The sequence below is a fragment of the Hypanus sabinus genome, chromosome 4, assembly GCF_030144855.1.
Source record: "Hypanus sabinus isolate sHypSab1 chromosome 4, sHypSab1.hap1, whole genome shotgun sequence".
NCBI classification, from domain to species: Eukaryota; Metazoa; Chordata; class Chondrichthyes; order Myliobatiformes; family Dasyatidae; genus Hypanus; species Hypanus sabinus.
Window position 1 is genome coordinate 186,137,229 of NC_082709.1, and position 18,561 is coordinate 186,155,789.

At 43.5% G+C, this 18,561-nt stretch overlaps 1 protein-coding gene across 5 annotated transcripts in view; it reads right to left on the reverse strand.

Annotated features, from left to right (window-relative positions):
* Positions 1-18,561, reverse strand: part of robo2 (roundabout, axon guidance receptor, homolog 2 (Drosophila)) — a 596,210-nt gene that overhangs the window by 170,841 nt on the left and 406,808 nt on the right. For all 5 annotated transcript variants that reach the window (XM_059969002.1, XM_059969005.1, XM_059969004.1 and 2 more), the window contains exon 10: positions 9,479-9,684. In XM_059969002.1, coding sequence (XP_059824985.1) covers positions 9,479-9,684 — 206 coding nt within the window. The remainder of the gene's footprint in view (positions 1-9,478; positions 9,685-18,561) is intronic.

An 18,561-nucleotide genomic window follows, 5' to 3' on the forward strand; every position in this document is an offset into this window, starting at 1 on the left:
ACAGAACTACATCGTGGTCCGATCTGCGAAGCTCTCTAAAAATGAGTCCAATGGCTCGGAGCAAATACATGGATAGGAAAAGTTCAGATGGACACGGGCCAGGTTTGGGTAAAGGGATTAGTTTAAAAGTTTTTAGGAGTTTGTATTAAATAGATGTCATTAACTTAATTAGTTCAGCACAATATGGTGGAGTGAAGGGCCAGCTCCCCTGTCTGAGCCACAGTACGTACCTGTAAGTGTTCAGACTAGAAGTCAAGAGTTTAGGTAGAGATCAGCACACTACAGGGCCCTATAATCATTTCTTTTAACTCAACAAGTTGTTCTGATCAGGGATACACAACAACTTTTGGGCACCACAGTTGTATAGCGGTCAGCACGACACTGTTATGTCTCTGGGTGTCAGAGATCGTAGTTTAATTCCCCCGCTGTTCTGTAAGCAGCCCCTGTACTTCATCCCTAAGGAATCCATGGTATTCCCCAGGTTCTCCAGTTTCCTCCCACAGTCCAAAGATGCATCAGTTAGGCTAACTGATCATTGTAAATTGTCCTGTGATTAGGTTAGGCTTATATCAAGGCTGTCGGGGGATGCCAGGGCCAGCAGGGTTTCCTTGGCGCTGTAATGCTTAAAAAAAAACAGAATTGGATAAACTCAAAAGAAGGGCCAAAAGAAATTACCTGCTCCTTGCCCCAGTCCCCACCACCTTATTCTGGTTTCTGCCCTTTCCTTTCTAGTCCTGAGGAAAGGTCTTGGCCCAAAACATGGACTGCTTATTCCCCTCAATAGATCTGCCTGACCTGCTGAGTTCCTCCAGCATTTTGTGTGCGTTGCTCTGGAATTTCCCCGATTGCCATCATTAATCGGTGTTCTCGGGGGCTGACCTAGGTAGAACTGACTGCTGAGGCAACGAGTTTAATCCCATCCCAACAGCAGAAAGACATTAACCCCACTGACCCGCACATGCTTTGCAACATGACAAGAATGGCTAAATTGTTTACCTACGCAATGCTGACATTAACTTTTCAATAAATTGTATTTTGTCCAAAGGCGATTTAAAATTATTTATGCTGGTGGATATTCATGGACGCAAAGTAGTCTTATCTTCCTTAATCACTGTTTCTGAGATCTTTGCATTATCTGTTATCACTTGGAGCCTTTCTCTTATTTACCGCACTGTCACGATTCCAGACAGGGACCAGATTCAAGCTGCAAAGATTTGTCTGCCCTGCTCACATACTGAGCAAGTGAACTGACTGGGGGAGTAGGCGGAATGAGATTTAGTCATCGGATATTAATTCTCAAGAAGAGCTTGTTGATATATTGACTCTCAGCACTTTTGTATTAATCACTTATCATCATTCACACACCCCCTCCCCATATCCCTTACCTCTATCTTTTTCTTATATCCACACTCCCTGTAACTCTCAACCCACAGCTTCCCATAATCCCTCTCCACACCTTCTCCCATATCCCTCATCCTCATTTCCCCCATATCCACCAGACTTTCTCCCCAAATTCCTCACTCCTCACATTCCCACTCTCAATTTCTCCCATATCCCTCACCTCCACATTCCCCCCAACTCTCACCTTCAACTTCTCCCATATACACGAAACAATATCCCGATTTCTACATATCCCTGACCCCAGCTCCACATATCCCTCACACCACATCCCCATCCCTCACCCTCACCTTCTCCGTAAATCTCACACCTCTTCCCCATATCCCTTGAAGAGTTACATACAGCAGGTGTATGAGAAGTCTTGAAGTGCTCAAATGAATAGTATAGAATCATTAGAGAAAAGGGTTTTAAAAATATCAGGGCGGCATAATAGCATAGTGGTTAGCACGATTTACAGTACAGGTGAGCTGGGTGCAACTCCCGCTGCTGCCCGTAAGGAGTCTGTACGTTCTCCCAGTGACTGTGTGGATTTCCTCCGGGTGCTCTGGTTTCCTCCCACAGTCTGAAGGTGTACCAGTTGGTAAGTTAATTGCTTATTGTAAATTGTCTAGTCATTAGGCTAGGGTTAAACTCCGGGATTGCTCCCATATCTGATGCTCTTTTAGCCTAAGAGAGAATGTCTAAGGTGGGTGGGATTTGTTTAAATAAATATACTGGAGTTTTAACCCGAGGGTGTGCATCATATTGAACGGGTTAGTATTTTCTATTTGTTACTTCTTTATTAAATTGTGCAATTCCTGAGAGTTCAGCACTTTCCTTTTCTTCAACATAAAATAAAAGCAGGATTCTCTTAAAGCGGCCTCAATGAACAACAGATTCTGCATCAGGAATGCAGCTTTGGCTGTATGGAAGGCAAATCTCTCAGGGTAGTTCCCAGTGGTAAAGTTCACTTCAACTTTTTTCTTTAAATGTTTATTGATGCCTGCATCAGTCTCTCACCAAAGTGGTTTAACTGTGGAATTTATTGAACAAGAGCTGGCATCTAACCAGGGTTCTGACATCTGCCAGAGAAGGGCTGTATGCTCAGGGAGAAAGTGTGGATCAGGGACGGGGGCAGGGCTGTACATGAAGGAATGCAATGCAAGGCCGGACTTGAATACGATTCAAATTTAAACACCAGTTCAGACGGGCTCATCAAACCTTCTCAATGCTGCACCACATATTTAATTTTTATATATAGTTCTATATTTACTATATTTTACAGTATTTTATGTATTGCACTGTACTGCTGCCACAAAACAACAAACTCCAAGATGTTATGTCAGAGATGAACTGGATTTTGATTCAATGGTAATGACCTCCTTAAGTAACAGAATTTACTTGCATTGCAAGCAGCTCAGAGGATGCCGGAATCTAGGCTAAGCTGCTACAGGAACTCAGCAAGGCAGGCAGCATCTGTGGGAGTAAATGAATGGTCAACTTTCGAGTATCATGATAATGAAAGGTTTCCATTCGTAACACAGACAATCCCTCACCCTTCACAGGTGATGCTTAACCTATTGAGTTCTTCAAGCAATTTTTTATCAGAGAAGATCATAGAACACAGATCACAGCACAGTACAGGCCCTTTGGCCCATGATGTTGTGCTGATCCTTTAACCTGCTCGGAGATCAATCTAACCCTTCCCTCCCACATTTTTCAGTCTCCATTTTTTAACATCCTTGTTGCCTATCTGAGAGTCTCTTAAATGTCTCCAATGTATCTGCCTCTACCAATACCCCGGCAGAGAATTGCACTCTCAATGCAAAAAAAAATTACCTCTGACAACCCTTCTACACTGTTCTCCAACCATCTTAAACTTATGCCCCCTTGTAGTGCAAACATGAGGAAATCTGCAGATGCTGGAAATTCAAACAACACACACAAAATGATGGTGGAACACAGCAGGCCAGGCAACACAGGCAGCTCCAACACTCGGTCCGGCAGAGAAGGCAGGATCTCCCAGTGGCCACACATTTTAATTCCACATCCCATTCCCATTCTGATATGTCTATCCATGGCCTCCTCTACTGTCAAGATAAATCCATACTCGGGTTGGAGGAACAACACCCTATATACCGGCTGGGTAGCCTCCAACCTGATGGCATGAAAATTGACTTCTCTAACTTCCGTTACTGCCCCTCCTCCCCTTCTTACCCCATCCCTGACATATTTAGGTTTTTTTTTTCTCTCTCTCTGCCCACCACTCTGCCTGTTCTCCATCTCCCTCTGGTGCTCCCCCCTCCCCCTTTCTTTCTCCCGAGGCCTCCCATCCCATGATCCTTTCCCTTCTCCAGCTCTGTATCACTTTCGCCAATCACCTTTCCAGCTCTTAGCTTCATCTCACCCCCACCGGTCTTCTCCTATCATTTCACATTTCTCCCTCCCCCCGCTACTTTCAAATCTCTTGGTATCTTTCCTTTCAGTTAATCCTGACGAAGGGTCCTCGCCCGAAACGTCGACAGTGCTTCTCCTTATAGATGCTGCCTGGTCTGCTGCGTTCCACCAGCATTTTGTATGTGTTGCCCCCTTGCGGTAGCCATTTCTGTCCTGAGAAACAACTACCTGAGCAGAGGCAAGCCAGAAGTAGCAAGAAACTTACTCAGCTCCAACACCTTATATTCTCATTTCAACAACCTATTAAAGAAGAGAATTTCCAAATAAGACCATAAGACATAGGAGCAGAATTAGTCATTCAGCCAATTGAGACTGTTCTGCCATTCCACATGGTTAGTTTATAATCCTTCTCAATCCCATTGTTGCGGCCTTCTTCCCATAATATTTAACACCCTCATGAATCAAGCACCCTTCAATCTCTGCTTTCAATATACCCAATGGATTGGTCTCCACAGCTGTCTGTGACAATGAATTCCACAGATTCACCACCCTCTGCCTAAAAAAATACCTCCGCATCTCTGTTCTAAAGGGACGTATTCTGTTTGAAGTCTGATCCTAGATTCCCCCACTATAGGAAACAACTTCTCCACATCCACTCTATCTAGGCCTTTAAATATTCAATAGGTTTGAATGAGATTTCTGCTCCCTCACCATTCTTCAGCAAGTACTGACCCAGAGCCATCAAACTCTCCTCATACATTGCCCTTTCATTGTCATAAACCTCTTCTGGACCTTCTCCAGTGCCAACAATCCTTTCTTAGATAAGGGGCCCAAAACTACTCACAGTACTCCAATGCCAAAGAGTTACTCCCTGAACACTTTAAGGTTGGAGGAGCAACACCGTATATTCTGTCTGGGTAGCCTCCACCCTGATGGTATGAATATTGATTTCTCTAACTTTCAGTAATTCCTTCCCCCTTTCCCTTGTCTCCTTTCCCAATCCTCATTCTGGCTCCCCTCTTACCCCTTCTTTTCTCCTCACCTGCTCATCACATCCCTCTGGTGTCCCTCCTCCTTCCCTTTCCCCCATGGTTCACTCTCTTCTCCTATCAGATTCCTTCATCTTCGCCTTTTCCACCTATCACCCACTTGGTCTCACCAATCACCTGCCAGCTTGTTCTCCTTCCCCTCTCCCCGCCCCCCCACCTTCTTATTCTGGCTTCTGGCCCTTTTTCTTTCTATTCCTGATGAAGGATCTTGGCTTGAAACATCAATTGTTTATTTCCCTCCATAGATACAGCCTGACCTGCTGATTTCTTGCAGTATTATCTGGGTGTTACTCTCATTTTAAGGTTTGGTCCCCTCTTCTTGGCTCCCCCAACTAGAATAAATAATTACTCTTGATCTACCCAATCAAATCCTTTAATCATCTTAAATGCTTCAATTAAATAATCCCTTAATCTTCTGTACTCATGGAAAATTCAAGACAATTTAATGTAACCTGAGCTTGTAATTTAACCCTCAAACTCCCAGATGCCAGTTGTGAACCTCTTTCTCAGCGACTACCAAGGCCAGTGCATCATTCATGAGGTGTGGTGTACTGTATGGTTAGACCTTTAGATGGACATCCCGATAGAGTTTTCATAGAAACAAGGGGTGGAATGATTGTCACATCTCAGTTATATTTCTCCTCTCTACCTTAAACTTGCACCATCTAGTTCCAGATTTCTCTGGCTTGGAAAACAAGATTTTCACTACCTATCCCATCTCAAGCTTCTCATAATTTTGTAAATCTCTGTGAGAATAACAGTGGGAATAACACAACCTTGCATCAGGACTGAAAAGGAAGGGGCAGAAGTCCCCTTATTTTGGCTTCTGCCCCCTAGCTTTACAGTCCTGATGAAGGGTCTCAGCCTGAAATGTGGACTCTTTGTTCCCCTCCATAGATGTTCCCTGACCTGCTGAGGTCCTCCAGCATTTTGTGTGTGTGTGTGTGTGTGTGTTGCTCTGGCTTTACAACATCTGCAGACTTTCTTGTCTTTAGAATAATCTAACCTCAGCAATCATTCCTTATAATTGGAGAACTCCATTCCAGACAACATTGTGGTGGAACTCATCTCCACCCTCCCCAATGCTGCCCCATCCAGACAATATCCTGGAGGACCTCATCTCCACCCTCCCTTATGTTACCTCATTGAGACAACATCCTGGTTGACATCATCTCAACCCACCCTAATGCTGCCCAATTCAGACAACATCTTGGGGATCTCATCTCTACCCTCCCTAGAGATTAGTTTTTACAACTGCAAATTAACTTGAGATTATAGCTAATGTTCCATTTGCTCTTTTTCTAATCATTCTTATATTTATTCAGTAGTTTGTGATATTTCTGTAAGTCTGAGCTGGTGATAGAACATTGAATACGTTACAGCTACTACATCTTCAGCCCATAATGTTATTGTAACATTTTAGTCTATTCTAAGAACAAACTAATCTTTTCTCTTCTACACAGCCCTCCATTTTCCTTTCATCTCTGTGCCTATCTAAGAGTTTCTTATATTTCCCTAGTGTATCTGCCTCATCCACCACTCCTGGCAACATGGTGTACACATTCTCTACTCTTTATGTAAAAGTCCTACCTCTGACATCCCTTCTATACTTTCCTGCAATTACTTAAAGTGACACCCCCTTATATTAGCAATTTCCACCCTGGGAAAAAGTCTCTGGTTGTACATGATCTATATTTCTTATCACCTTGTCCACCTTTAGCTCGTCACCTCTCACCCACCTTCGCTCCAAAGAGAAAAGCCTCACCCACTCAACCTTTCGATCAAACCTTGCATGAGAATTTACTTTACTTTACTGTCACCAATTGATACTAGAGCGTACAATCATCACAGTGATATTTGATTCTGCGCTTCATGCTCCCTTAAGTTCAAATCAAAGTAAATATAATAAAAAATTAAATTATAAATCATAATTAGAAAATAGAAAAGGGAAAGTAAGTTAGTGCAAGTCAGGTCCGGATATTTGGAAGGTACGGCCCAGATCCAGATCAGGATCCGTTCAGCAGTTTTATCATAGTTGGATAAAAGCTGTTCCCAAATTTGGCCATACGAATCTTCAAGCTCCTGAACCTTCTCCCGGAGGGAAGAGGGATGAAAAGTGTGTTGGCTGGGTGAGTCATGTCCTGGCAGCACTGCTCCGACAGCGTGCGGTGTAAAGTGAGTCCAAGGATGGGAATTGGTTTGTGTGATGTGCCGGGCTATGTTCACGATCTTCTGCAGCTTCTTCCAGTCTTGGACAGGATAACTTCCATACCACGTTGATGGTATGTGATGCACCCTAGAAGAATGCTTTCTACAGTGCATCTATAAAAATTAGTGAGGGTTTTAGGGAACAAGCCAAATTTCTTCAGCTAAAGTCAAAAAAATTTCAGGGAAAGTCAAAAAAATCTTGTAAACATTGGGACAGAAGACAGAAAATCCTAGATATACTTAGCAGGTCAGACAGCATCTGTGGGAGGCTAGGCGGAAATGGTGTCTTCAACCCAAAATGTTATCTCTGTTTCCCCTCCCACAGACACGGCATGATAGAGCATTTGCATAATCTTTTGCTGTTAGTTTATTGTTGAGAATTTCAGGGACTATGTCAGCATGTAGAACTCAGGGTAAAAGGAGAGAACCCCACCACCCTCAGAATCAAGGTCCGAGACAAAGTTGCATTCTAGGTCTATGCTTAAGAGTCAGCTTGATGACAGAACCTGTGGACTCCTGTCCTAACCTACTCCTTATTGGTAAACTGGTTTATTATTGTCATGCATACCGAGATACAGTGAAAAGCTGGTCTTGCAGACTATTCATACAGATCAAATCATTACACAGTGCACTGAGGTAATAGACTCAAGATTTAAGATTGTTTAACATCATTTCCAGTACACAAGTGTAAAGGAAAACAAAATAATTTGTACTTCAGATCTGACACAGCAGAAAAAAACCACAATAAGATAAAGAACACAATAAATATGAATAATTAAGATAGGTTACATATATAGATTGATTACATGTCCATAAAGTGACACAAAGCACAGGAGTGTCTGTACATAAGGTGAATGACAAGAAATGATAAGGTAGTGGTGGTTGGGTGTGCGGAGGGGTAGATTAGCCTTACCGCTTGGGGACAGTAATTGTTTTTGAGTCTGGTGGTCTTAGCATGGATGACACGTAGCCTCCTCCTGAAGGGAATGGGATAAACTATCCATGAGCAGGGTGAGTGGGATCATTCATGTGACAGGAACTTTACCGTACAAGGTAAATTTATATGCAGAATGCAGAATAAAGCATTACAACAACTGAGAAATTGTAGTACAGGTAAAGAACAGGTGCATGGCCACAATGAAGTAGATTGTGAGGTCAAAGGTCTATCTTATCATACTAAGGAACTGTTCAGAATTCTTATAACAAAGAATTCTAACAAACAATAAACTAAGATCCTTGGGTATCTTGACAGAGTAGATATGGAAAAGCATTGGTATATTAAATTAAAATGTTAAATTAGTTTATTATTGTCATGTGTACTGAGATACAGTGAGAAACTTGTCTTGCATATAGCTCAGGCAGGTTAGTTCATTACAATAGTGCATGGTGGGGTGGGGCGGGGGGAGTCGAAGGTAAAATAATAACAATTCAATTTCAGGTTATATCAAGAATTTCAGGTTGAATATTGTATACATTCTCTGATATTAAAAGTAACTATAAAACTATTGATAGAGTGGATGTGGAGGGGATGTTTCATATTGAGTTTAATTGACTATTTCTGACATCCTTCACATACACGAGGAATAAAAATCTTTACGTTACATCTCCATCTAAATGTGCATTGTGAATCATAGTAATTTATAATAATTTATAATAATTAGAACAGTCAATGTAATATAGAGTACACTCAAATCAGGAGTTCATCAGTTTTGATGGCCTGGTGGAAGAAGCTGTCCCGGAGCCTACTGGCCTTGGCTTTTATGCTGTAATACTGCTTCCAGGATGGCAGCAGCTGGAATAGATTGTTTTTGGGATGGCTTGGGTCCCCACAGATCCTACAGGACCCGAGGGCACAGCCTCAGAATAGAGGCCAATCAAAAACAGGAGAAAATCTGCAGATGCTGGAAATCCAAGCAACACACACAAAATGCTGGAGGAACTCAGCAGGCCAGGCAGCACCTATGGAAAAGAGAAGACTGTTGACGTTTCGGGTTGATATCCTGAGTCCTGTACTCTTTTCCATAGATGCTGCCTGGCCTGCTGAGTTCTGCCAGCATTTTGTGTGTGTTGTTCAGAATAGAGGGATGTCCATTTGGAACAGGGATGAGGAGGAATTTCTTTAGCCCAAGGGTGGTGAATCTGTTGAATTCTTTGCCACAGACGGGTGTGGAGGCCAAGATATTGGGTATATTTAAAACAGAGATTGATAGGTTCTTGATTAGTCTGGGCATCAAAGGTTACAGGCTTTGAATTCTGCTTTTATGTCTTATGATCTAATAGAGTGCAAGTTTGTAATGAGGTTGACTACCTGGCTTAACACCAAGTTCCTATTAGATGGCATTCCTGTGAAGAGCCTCAAAATGGTTTTAGCTATGTTAGAGATGCTACATAAATGAAAGTTGTCCCTGTTGTTCAGCAAACAGTGATAGACAGTGTGGAAAACCTACCCTCAAGTTCTTTATCTGCAGACTTCCGAGCTCCTGCAGTGACATCCGGGGGTCCTTCCCGAGGAGGCTGACACCATCCTTCAGCCAGCTGACCGTAGGGATAGGCTCTCCGGTGGCCTGACACTTCAGCAAGGCAGTTCCGTCCACACCCAGCGTCTGATTGGCCGGACCCTGCCGGATGATTGGAGGTGGTCTGTCTGTCAGAGCTGTTCAGATGCAAAGAGAGAAGGGGAGAAAAGATAAAGAGGTTTCGTCCGTCATCTTCGCTCACTGGAAAATTCTTCTGAAATTCCAGCACCAATGGAGTCAAAGGGTCATAGTTATACAACACAGAAACAAGTCCTTCAGCTCTACTCATACATAACACTATAAGACATACAGTACTGTAGAAATTTTATGCATTGTTAAAATTAGAATATTGAACTATAAAATGGCATCATGATTAGTGCAGTGCTTTACAGTACAGGCAACCTGGGTTCAATTCCCATCGCTGACTGTAAGGGGTTTGTTCTTTCTCCCCGTGACCGCATGGGTTTCCTCTGGGTGCTTCGATTTCCTCCCACATTCCAAAGATGTACTGGTTGGTAGGCTTATTGGTCATTGTGAATTGTTTAGTAATGAATCAAGGGTTTGCTAATACTGCATCTTAAAGGGCAGGAGTCACTGTTCCGCACTGTATCTCAATAAATAAATGAAAATAAAATTGTCAACTACAGCAACAGAAACATTACATATTGTTTTAGGAAGTCAGAGGTATTTCAGATGTTATTATAAATTATTAGGGGTTCCAGCAACATGACAATAGCCACAGGCCCAAGCTTGAAGGCCTAGTCCTTCCAAGTTGCCATGACAAGTGTTTTGATTGACAAGTGGTTTGAGGAGTCAGGTAGAAGGGGCCGATAAATCAGCCAGGATCCCTCACTGCAGTTGCAAGGACACTATCCTGCAAACCATCTGGGACTGCCTAGGAGTATCTGTGCAAAGAAAATTTATCTCATGTACACAGCCTGGAGATGAATAACTGTCAGAACATTCAAAGATATGATGCTTTTCTTTCAAAGGGAAAAAAAATGATTCTTCGAGTGCCTTTGTTTACTAATTATGAAATATTGGAGACGAGATTAGAAAATGCTGGCTTCATGCTCAGCCAAGAAATCACCCAATCAGCTGAGGAAGTACTCACTCTCCAACTAACTGTTGGAAGGAAGACACAGAACGAGCAGATTACAAAGCACAGAAGGAAGCCACTTGGCCCTTCGTGTGTGTGCTGGCACTTTGATGGTGCTAGCTCATTAGCTTCATCATAATCCCCTTAACCCCTTTGAAGTGAATGCTGCTCAGACGATGCTACGTGCCTGTGATGCTGCTGCAGGGAAGGTTTTCAACACACCTATGCACACATGGACTTGTGCAGGTGACAATAAACTTGACTTTGACTCTGACTGCAGGGAATAATTTTCCAGTTAATCCTTCGCTTTCTTTGTCTGAGACTATTAGATGGAAGCGTTCCAAGATATCATCACAAAAGAAATGTGGGAAGTTAGCAGCTACAGCTACAGCAAGTTATTTTTTGATACTTATTAATGCACTGGTCATGAGTTTCAGTGGAGGAGCCTGAAGACACGGTCTCAATGTTTCAGGCAACACACACAAAATGCTGGAGGAGCTCAGCAAGCCAGGTTTTAATGCTTTAGGAACAGCTTCTTCCTCTCCACCATCAGATTCCTGAACAGACAATGAAACAGTTTCTGAATGCGACCTCACATTTTTTTCTTGTGTACTGCAATGTGGTGCTGCCACAAAGCAACAAATGTCACGGCATATACTGGTGAAATAAAACCCGTTCCTGATTCTGACGTTTCTTGGCCTGTCCTTAGTCTCCAATGGCCCAAAGAGAAAAGAAACTAAAAACCTCTCCTTATCACTAATATTCCTTCTCATCAATCCTTTCCTTGCAGTAATGTAGTGGTTGGCGTAATGCTATTACAGTGCCAGTGATCCGGGCTGTTGTCTGCAAGGAGTTTGAACATTCTCCCTGTGACTGTGTGGGGTTCCACTGGTCTCTCTGGTTTCCGCCCAGCCATTCACATTAGCTGGCCACATGGGTGTAATTGGGCTCACTCTACCAGGAGGGCCTGGTACCACACTGCATCTCTAAGTAAAACTCCTCTTAACTTTGTCCACATCGGGCAGAACAATCCCTTATCTCTTCAGCACCCTGGCCCAGAGAATGAAGGTGTGGGGCGCAGAATGGGACACGAGGCAACTCCCGAGATTTGTGTTCCCAGCACAGAGTCAGAATCAGGTTTAGCATCACTGACGTATATCATAAATATTTGTGGCTTTGCAGCAGCAGGACATTACAATACATAAAAGAGTCACTATAAGTTACAAAAGAAAAAGAAATATGTAGTGTAAACAGGGAAGAAAATAGTGAGGTTGTGTTCATGGACCTTTTAGAAACTTGATGGTGGAGGGGAAGAAGCTGTTGGAAAACATTTGGTGTGTATCTTTAGGCTCCTGTACCTCCCCTCTGATGGTAGCAATGAGAACAGGGCATGTCCTCAATGATGGATTCCATCCTCCTGAGGCATCAGAAGATGTCCTCGAAGGTGGGGAGGCCCCTCGAAAACTGGGCCATCTGAAAACTGCAAAATAGTGTAATTTCAAAATTCTACACAGGCACACACATAGAGGAAGAACATTGCAATAGTTTGTCTAGAATTTGAGGTGAAGGGCCAGGGTTTTATAGTGCTGAATATTACCACAGCTGACAGCAGAAAACGAGGTAAATATGATCTCTCATTGCCTGTTTGAAGGCCATTATCAATGGAGACAGGAACATAAATGGGATAATTGAAGGGAGTCTTGTCACAATGGAATAGACAGAAGCCGTGAATGAGTCCTTGAACATTAAAGGCAAGAATTTTCTCATTACCAGCCTGCTTTGAACGCAGAGACTTTGCTAGTTCTCTCAGTTCATCACTGAACTGTCACCGGATGCAGCCATTAAGAACACCCTGAACTCCCAAACCACTATTTCTCTTTCTCTTTCCCTTTCTCCTTCTCTCTGTTCCTCATTCTGTTTCATTCTCTTTCTCTCTCTCTCCCTTATTCTCTCCCTTCCTCATTCTGTTTCACTCCTTCTCTCTCTTCCTCATTCTCTCATGTTCACTCCTTTTCCCTTTCCCTCTCTCATTCCCTCCCTTCCTCATTGTCTCATTCCTTCTCTCTCCCTCTCTCCTCTCCCCTGTTTCATTCTCTCTCTCCCTTTTTCTTTCTTTCACTCTTTCCTTCTTTCTTTTCCTCATTCTCTGATTTTTGCTGTCTCTCCTCTCTCTTCCTCACTGTCTAACTTATTCTTTCTCTCTTCCTTTCCCTCTCTCCTTCTCTTCCCTCATTCTGTCTCATTCTCTCTCTCTCCCTCTCTGTTTTTCTCCCTTTGTCTCAATCTCTTTCCCACCCTCTCTTATGGTTTATTTGCCTCTCTGTCTTTCATTTTTTCTTTCCTTTTCTCTCTCCCTCTCTCTCACTATTTCTCCCCTTCTGTTTCCAGTTCCTTCACTTTCTCCCTCTCCCACACTGTTTCTACTGCTCACAGTGTCTCTCATTTTCTCTCTCCTCTCTTTCTACCCCCTCTCTCTCTCCCTCCCTCTCCCTGTTTCTTTCTCTCTACCCTGTCTCTCTCTCTCTTCCTCCTGCCCTCTCCCTCACTGTTTCTGCTGCTCACAGTGTCTCTCATTTTCTTTCTCCTCTCCCCGTTCTCTACCCTCTCTTTCTCTCTCTCCTTCCTGCCCTCTCCCTCACTGTTTCTTTCTCTCTTCCTCTCTCTCTTTCTCTCTCCCTCCCCCAACACACACTGCCATTTATTCCATCAGTCGCTGTCACAGTGAGTCACACAGTCTTGTGGACAGATATTAAAAAATACTGCCTCACCGTTCATTTTAAATGACCTTTTAATCTACATGTAAATTCGAATCCGATGAAAATGCATCACTTTGTCAACTTGCAGAGGTCATAGCCTGGAGGTTAGACTACAAATCCTTCTCAGGAAGCTGTTTGCATTCTCCTTCAGGAATAAAACAATTGGAGGGAGAGGAAACCAATCTTATACCTGTCCACGAAGACCTTTCCGATTTTGCAGCAGAGAGACTATCACAATCACAGATGTGAGGGAAGTGGGGGGCAAGGGTTGTGGGGATCTCACCGAGTTCACTTCAGCTACAGAAAAGAAATGGTCTGTGTTTGGGAGCAATTTTCATCTGACACGTTATGACGGATTTCTTTCTCGTAAAGCCTGATTGCTTATCGTCTGACACATTGTGTAAACTCTATGTTGTCAAGTGAAGGAGTCCTCTGAGGACGATGGAGTTGGTTTTCAGAGCTGACCCTCCCCCTCTCCCCACGAGAGCTGGGACAGGAATGGTGTTGACCTATTTGTGATCGCAGTGGCAAGGAGACAGGAGTTAGGGCTTCCACTTCACCAGATTCAACAGCGAGCCGGGATGGTCAGAGGGGGTTACAACTGTGTACAACATGGGCAGAAGAGATTCACATCTGTGATCTCACACACACACACACACACACACACACACACACACACACACACACACACACACACACTCACTCACACACACACACACACACACACACACACACACACACACACACACACACACACACACACACACACACACTCACACACACACACACACACACTCACACACACACCGTCCTCAAGCAAGAACATTTCAACACACTGTCACGGACTCAGCCAAGCCCATGTTTGTGATGCCAGGAATCCTTTCTTCTGATCATCATCTGTCTGTTGAAGGATGGAACAAAGCTAGGTAGAGGTGTGTGGATGGTATCCCTTCCACCACTATCTCCATGATCTGCAGTAACCCACAGGCACCATTTCCCCAGCCCAGGCTCACTGAACTGGAATCTGATCAAGACAACACATTCCTTTATTTATTTAGAGATACAGCAAGGTTACAGACCCTTTGGCTCAAAAAGTCCATGCCACCCATTTACACCTATGTGACCAATTCATCTATGAACCCATACGTCTTTGGAATGTGGGTGGAAACCAGAGCACCTAGAGCAACCTGGGGTCCCAACCTGGGGTCCGCAGACACCTCGGTTAATGGTAGGTGTACATGGCTTAAAAAAGGCTGGTAACCCCTGGGAACATGCAAACATTTTACAGACTGTGGTGGGATTTGAACCCTCATTACGCTAACTCCTATGCTACTAGGTTGCCCAAAGTATATTTCCTTTGAGATAGCTTGTGATCTGCTTTTGGGCACTTGATACAAGATAATTTGAAGTTTACGTTTGTGCTACCCTTTTTTAACCCAAGCCTCTGTGTCTTCGAATGAGAAAGGTGAGGGGAGAAAGCAGGGATATATAAAAACCCAGCGTGCCATCCAGGACATGCCCTCTTCACATTACCACCACCAGCGAGGAGGTGCAGGAATCTGAGGACACACACTCAACATTTCAGTAACAGCTTCTTCCTCTCCACCATCAGATTTCTGAATGGACAATGAACCCATGAATGAACACGACTTCACTACTTTTTTCTCTTTTTCCACTACTTTTTAAATTTTATTTTTGTATGTATGTAAGTTATATAGACAGTATATATATATATATATATATATTTATATATATAATTTATGGTAATTTTTATCTATTGCACTATACTGCTGCCACAAAACAACAAATTTAATGACATACAGTGCAGAGCAAAAGTCTGATATAAATATATAAGGATGCCCAAGACTTTTGCATAGTACTTTATTGTCAATGTGGAATGGAGAGTAAGTTTGTAAATTTAGTGGGAGCAAACGATATTGGGAATAGTGAGGGTGGTGCACCACAACATGAATGTGGGACAGTTGCCAGAGAAGGAGTGCAGACACACCCGGTCCTGAGACTGCAGGCAAGAACATTTGATTCCAAAAAATTGGTTTATTGATCATTAAGGAATGTCTCTCTGGTGCTTCCCACTCCCTCCCCCTTTTCCCAAGCATGTTTCACCTCTGCCTTCCCCCTTCCCACTCTCAGTCCACAATAGAGACCCATATCAGAATCAGGTTTATCATCTCTAAAATATGTCATGAAACTTGTTTTTTTTTTGAGTGTGTGGCAGTATTACAGCGCAATACATAAAATTACTAAGTATTGTGCAAAAGTATTAGGCACCCTATCTATATATATACCTGATTCTGATTCATTATCACCTCCCACCAAACAATCTGGAAAGAATCTGAATTGAAAATGCCTTTGTGTATGTTTGAGACAGCGTTATGTGTAAAAGGCTTGTGCAGAGGCAGAAGCCAGCTTGATCAAGGGGTAATCCCAGTTTGCGATTCCAAAGTGCTGGAATCTCTTCTCATGAGCACCACTTGTAAGGGCTTAGACTGAAAGGCAAAGAGGCATCACTTCAAACAAATCCCTGGCTAAGAACGCCTTAATGACTAGGTTTACACTGTGCTTACTTCCTCCTCTGCTGCAAGCCATTAGCCGCCGCTAATAAGATAAGAAGGGGCATTGAGAACCAAAATGGTAAACCAAGCGAGGGGAGATTAGCTTACGTCAGAGTCCACTGACTTCTCCCGCAGGCTTTCCTAAGATAAAATGCAGACTGGGATTTCCTCTATATTTCTGGTCACTGATCCATTACTTGAGGCATTCTGTGAATGGCAATTTCCCTTCAATCAGTTAGCTATTGAACCAAGTTGTTGGGCATAGTTGAGGAAGAGGTTAATAAGTTCTTGAGTAATCACGGCATCAAAGGTTACGAGGGAAAGGCAGGCGAATGGGGTTGAGAGGGGTAATGAATCAGTCATGGTGGAATGGCTGAGCAGACTCGATGGGCCAAATGGCCTGGTTCTGCTCCTGACGAAGGGTCTCGGCCCAAAACATCGACTTCCATAGTATTCCTCCAGCATTTTGTGAGTGTTGCTTTGAACATCAAGCCTCTGCAGATTTTCTTATGTTTATAGTCCTGTTCCTATGTTTTATGGTCTAATTGACACAACCACGATCACTGTCCAATATAGTGACCCTTCGATCTGTCTGCACCATAATGGACATTTCTTTTTGCTTTGATTGTGTATGTGTAAAAATTGTGTTTAGTCAATGCTTAACTTGGGATTCTACATGTGTATCTGGTACTCTGTGCCTGTGATGCTGCTGTAAGTTTTTCACTGTACTTGTGCACACGTGGACTTGGCAATGCACTTGACCTTGACTGGTAAGCTACATCTCTGAATCCTAATGCAGCTCGGCACAGCAGCATAGCGGCTATCATAACACTGCAGCGCCAGCAACAGGGCCATTGTCTGTAAGGGGTTTGTGCAGTTTCCTCGTGACTGCGCGGATTACCTCTGGGAGCATGCTCCGATTGCAGCAGTCACTTGCAGGCGGCCCTCAGCGCATCCTTGGAATGTGTTGGTTGTTGATGCAAACCACGCATTTCACTACTTGTTGGTTACGCGTTGTGTCATACAACGTGGGCAGTCATGGTCTTTCCATGACCATGACTGGTCTTGGCAGGTGTTTCTACAGAAGTGGTTTGCTATTGCCTTCTTCTGGGCAGTGGCTTCACAAGATGGTTGACCCCAGCTATTACCAATACTCTTTAGAGATTGTCTGCCTGACATCAGTGGTCACATAACCAGGACTTGTGATCTGCACCGGCTGCTCATACAACCATCAACCACTTGCTCTCATGGCTTCATGTGACCCTGATCGGAGGGGGAGGGGGCTAAGCGGGTGCTACACCTTGCCCAAGGGTGACCTGCAGTCTAGCAGAGGGAAGGAGCGCCCCACACTTCCTTTGGTAGAGATGTATCACTGATATTTCATGATGGGTTTTAATGCTTCACTGTGTATGTGACAAGTAAAGCTAATCTGATCTAAATCCGCCTCCTACACGGAACAGGAAACCTACAAGTTGTGTGGCTTTTTTCAACTGAATCCTACTATCACTTCTTTTGGGATGGAAGAGGAAATTCCGGATTACTTCAAGCCATAGTGTGAAGAAAGACTTCCTGACATCTCCCCAGCTTTTATGCTAACATATATACAGAGGAGACATTGTCTGGTCACCGTGAATCATTTAGAATCTACCTACCCTGACGATGTGATTGGCTGCATTAAGATGTGCAGTTACAAGTCCTTTTGTGCCTTGCACTTTTTGACATGCTTCCTGGTTTGTTTATCTGGACTGCACCCTTGTCCTTTCCATCTATTCTTTTGAACATTTCTTTGAGCTTTTCAATCTTGTTATACTTGCCTCATTTCACAAACTTTGATAAATTTTGAGTTGCGTTAGGATGAACCTGGCATTTCCGAGAATGGAGGGCTGGGCCAGACGTGAATTTTTATTTGGAGATACAGTGTGGACAGGCCAGTGGCAGGTCACCAATTTAGCCCCAATCTAATCACAGGACAATTTACAATGACCAATCAACTTACTAACTGGTATATCTTCAGAACGTGGGAAGAAACAGGCACATCTGCAGGAAACTCACACAGTCATGGGGAGAACATGCAAACTCTTTACAGACGGCGTCAGAATTGAGCACGGAACACAGAATAGCATAACATCACACTAGCTGCAGTAGCATCACACTAACCGCTATGTAACACGGTACCTGATTGGAAGGGACAAAACTTCCTCCAGAGTGTCAGTGATACTACACTCTGTGGGCATTTTATACACCTGCTCATTAATAAAAAAACATGCAGACGTGGTCAAGAGGTTCAGTTGTTGTTCAGACCAAACATCAGAATGGGGAAGAAATGTGACCTAAGTGACTCTGACCATGGAATGATTGCTGGTGCCGATGGGGTGGTTTGTGTATCTCAGAAACTGCTGATCTCCTGGGATTTTCATGCACATCAGCCTCTAGAGTTTACAGAGAATGATGTGAAAAACAAAACCCATCCAGTAAGCAGCAGATCTGTAGATGCAACAGGAAGATGCCCGTAACTCAAGTATTCATTCATTACAACAATGGTGTACAGAAGAGCATCTCTGACTTACACGGTGAACAGTAGGGCAC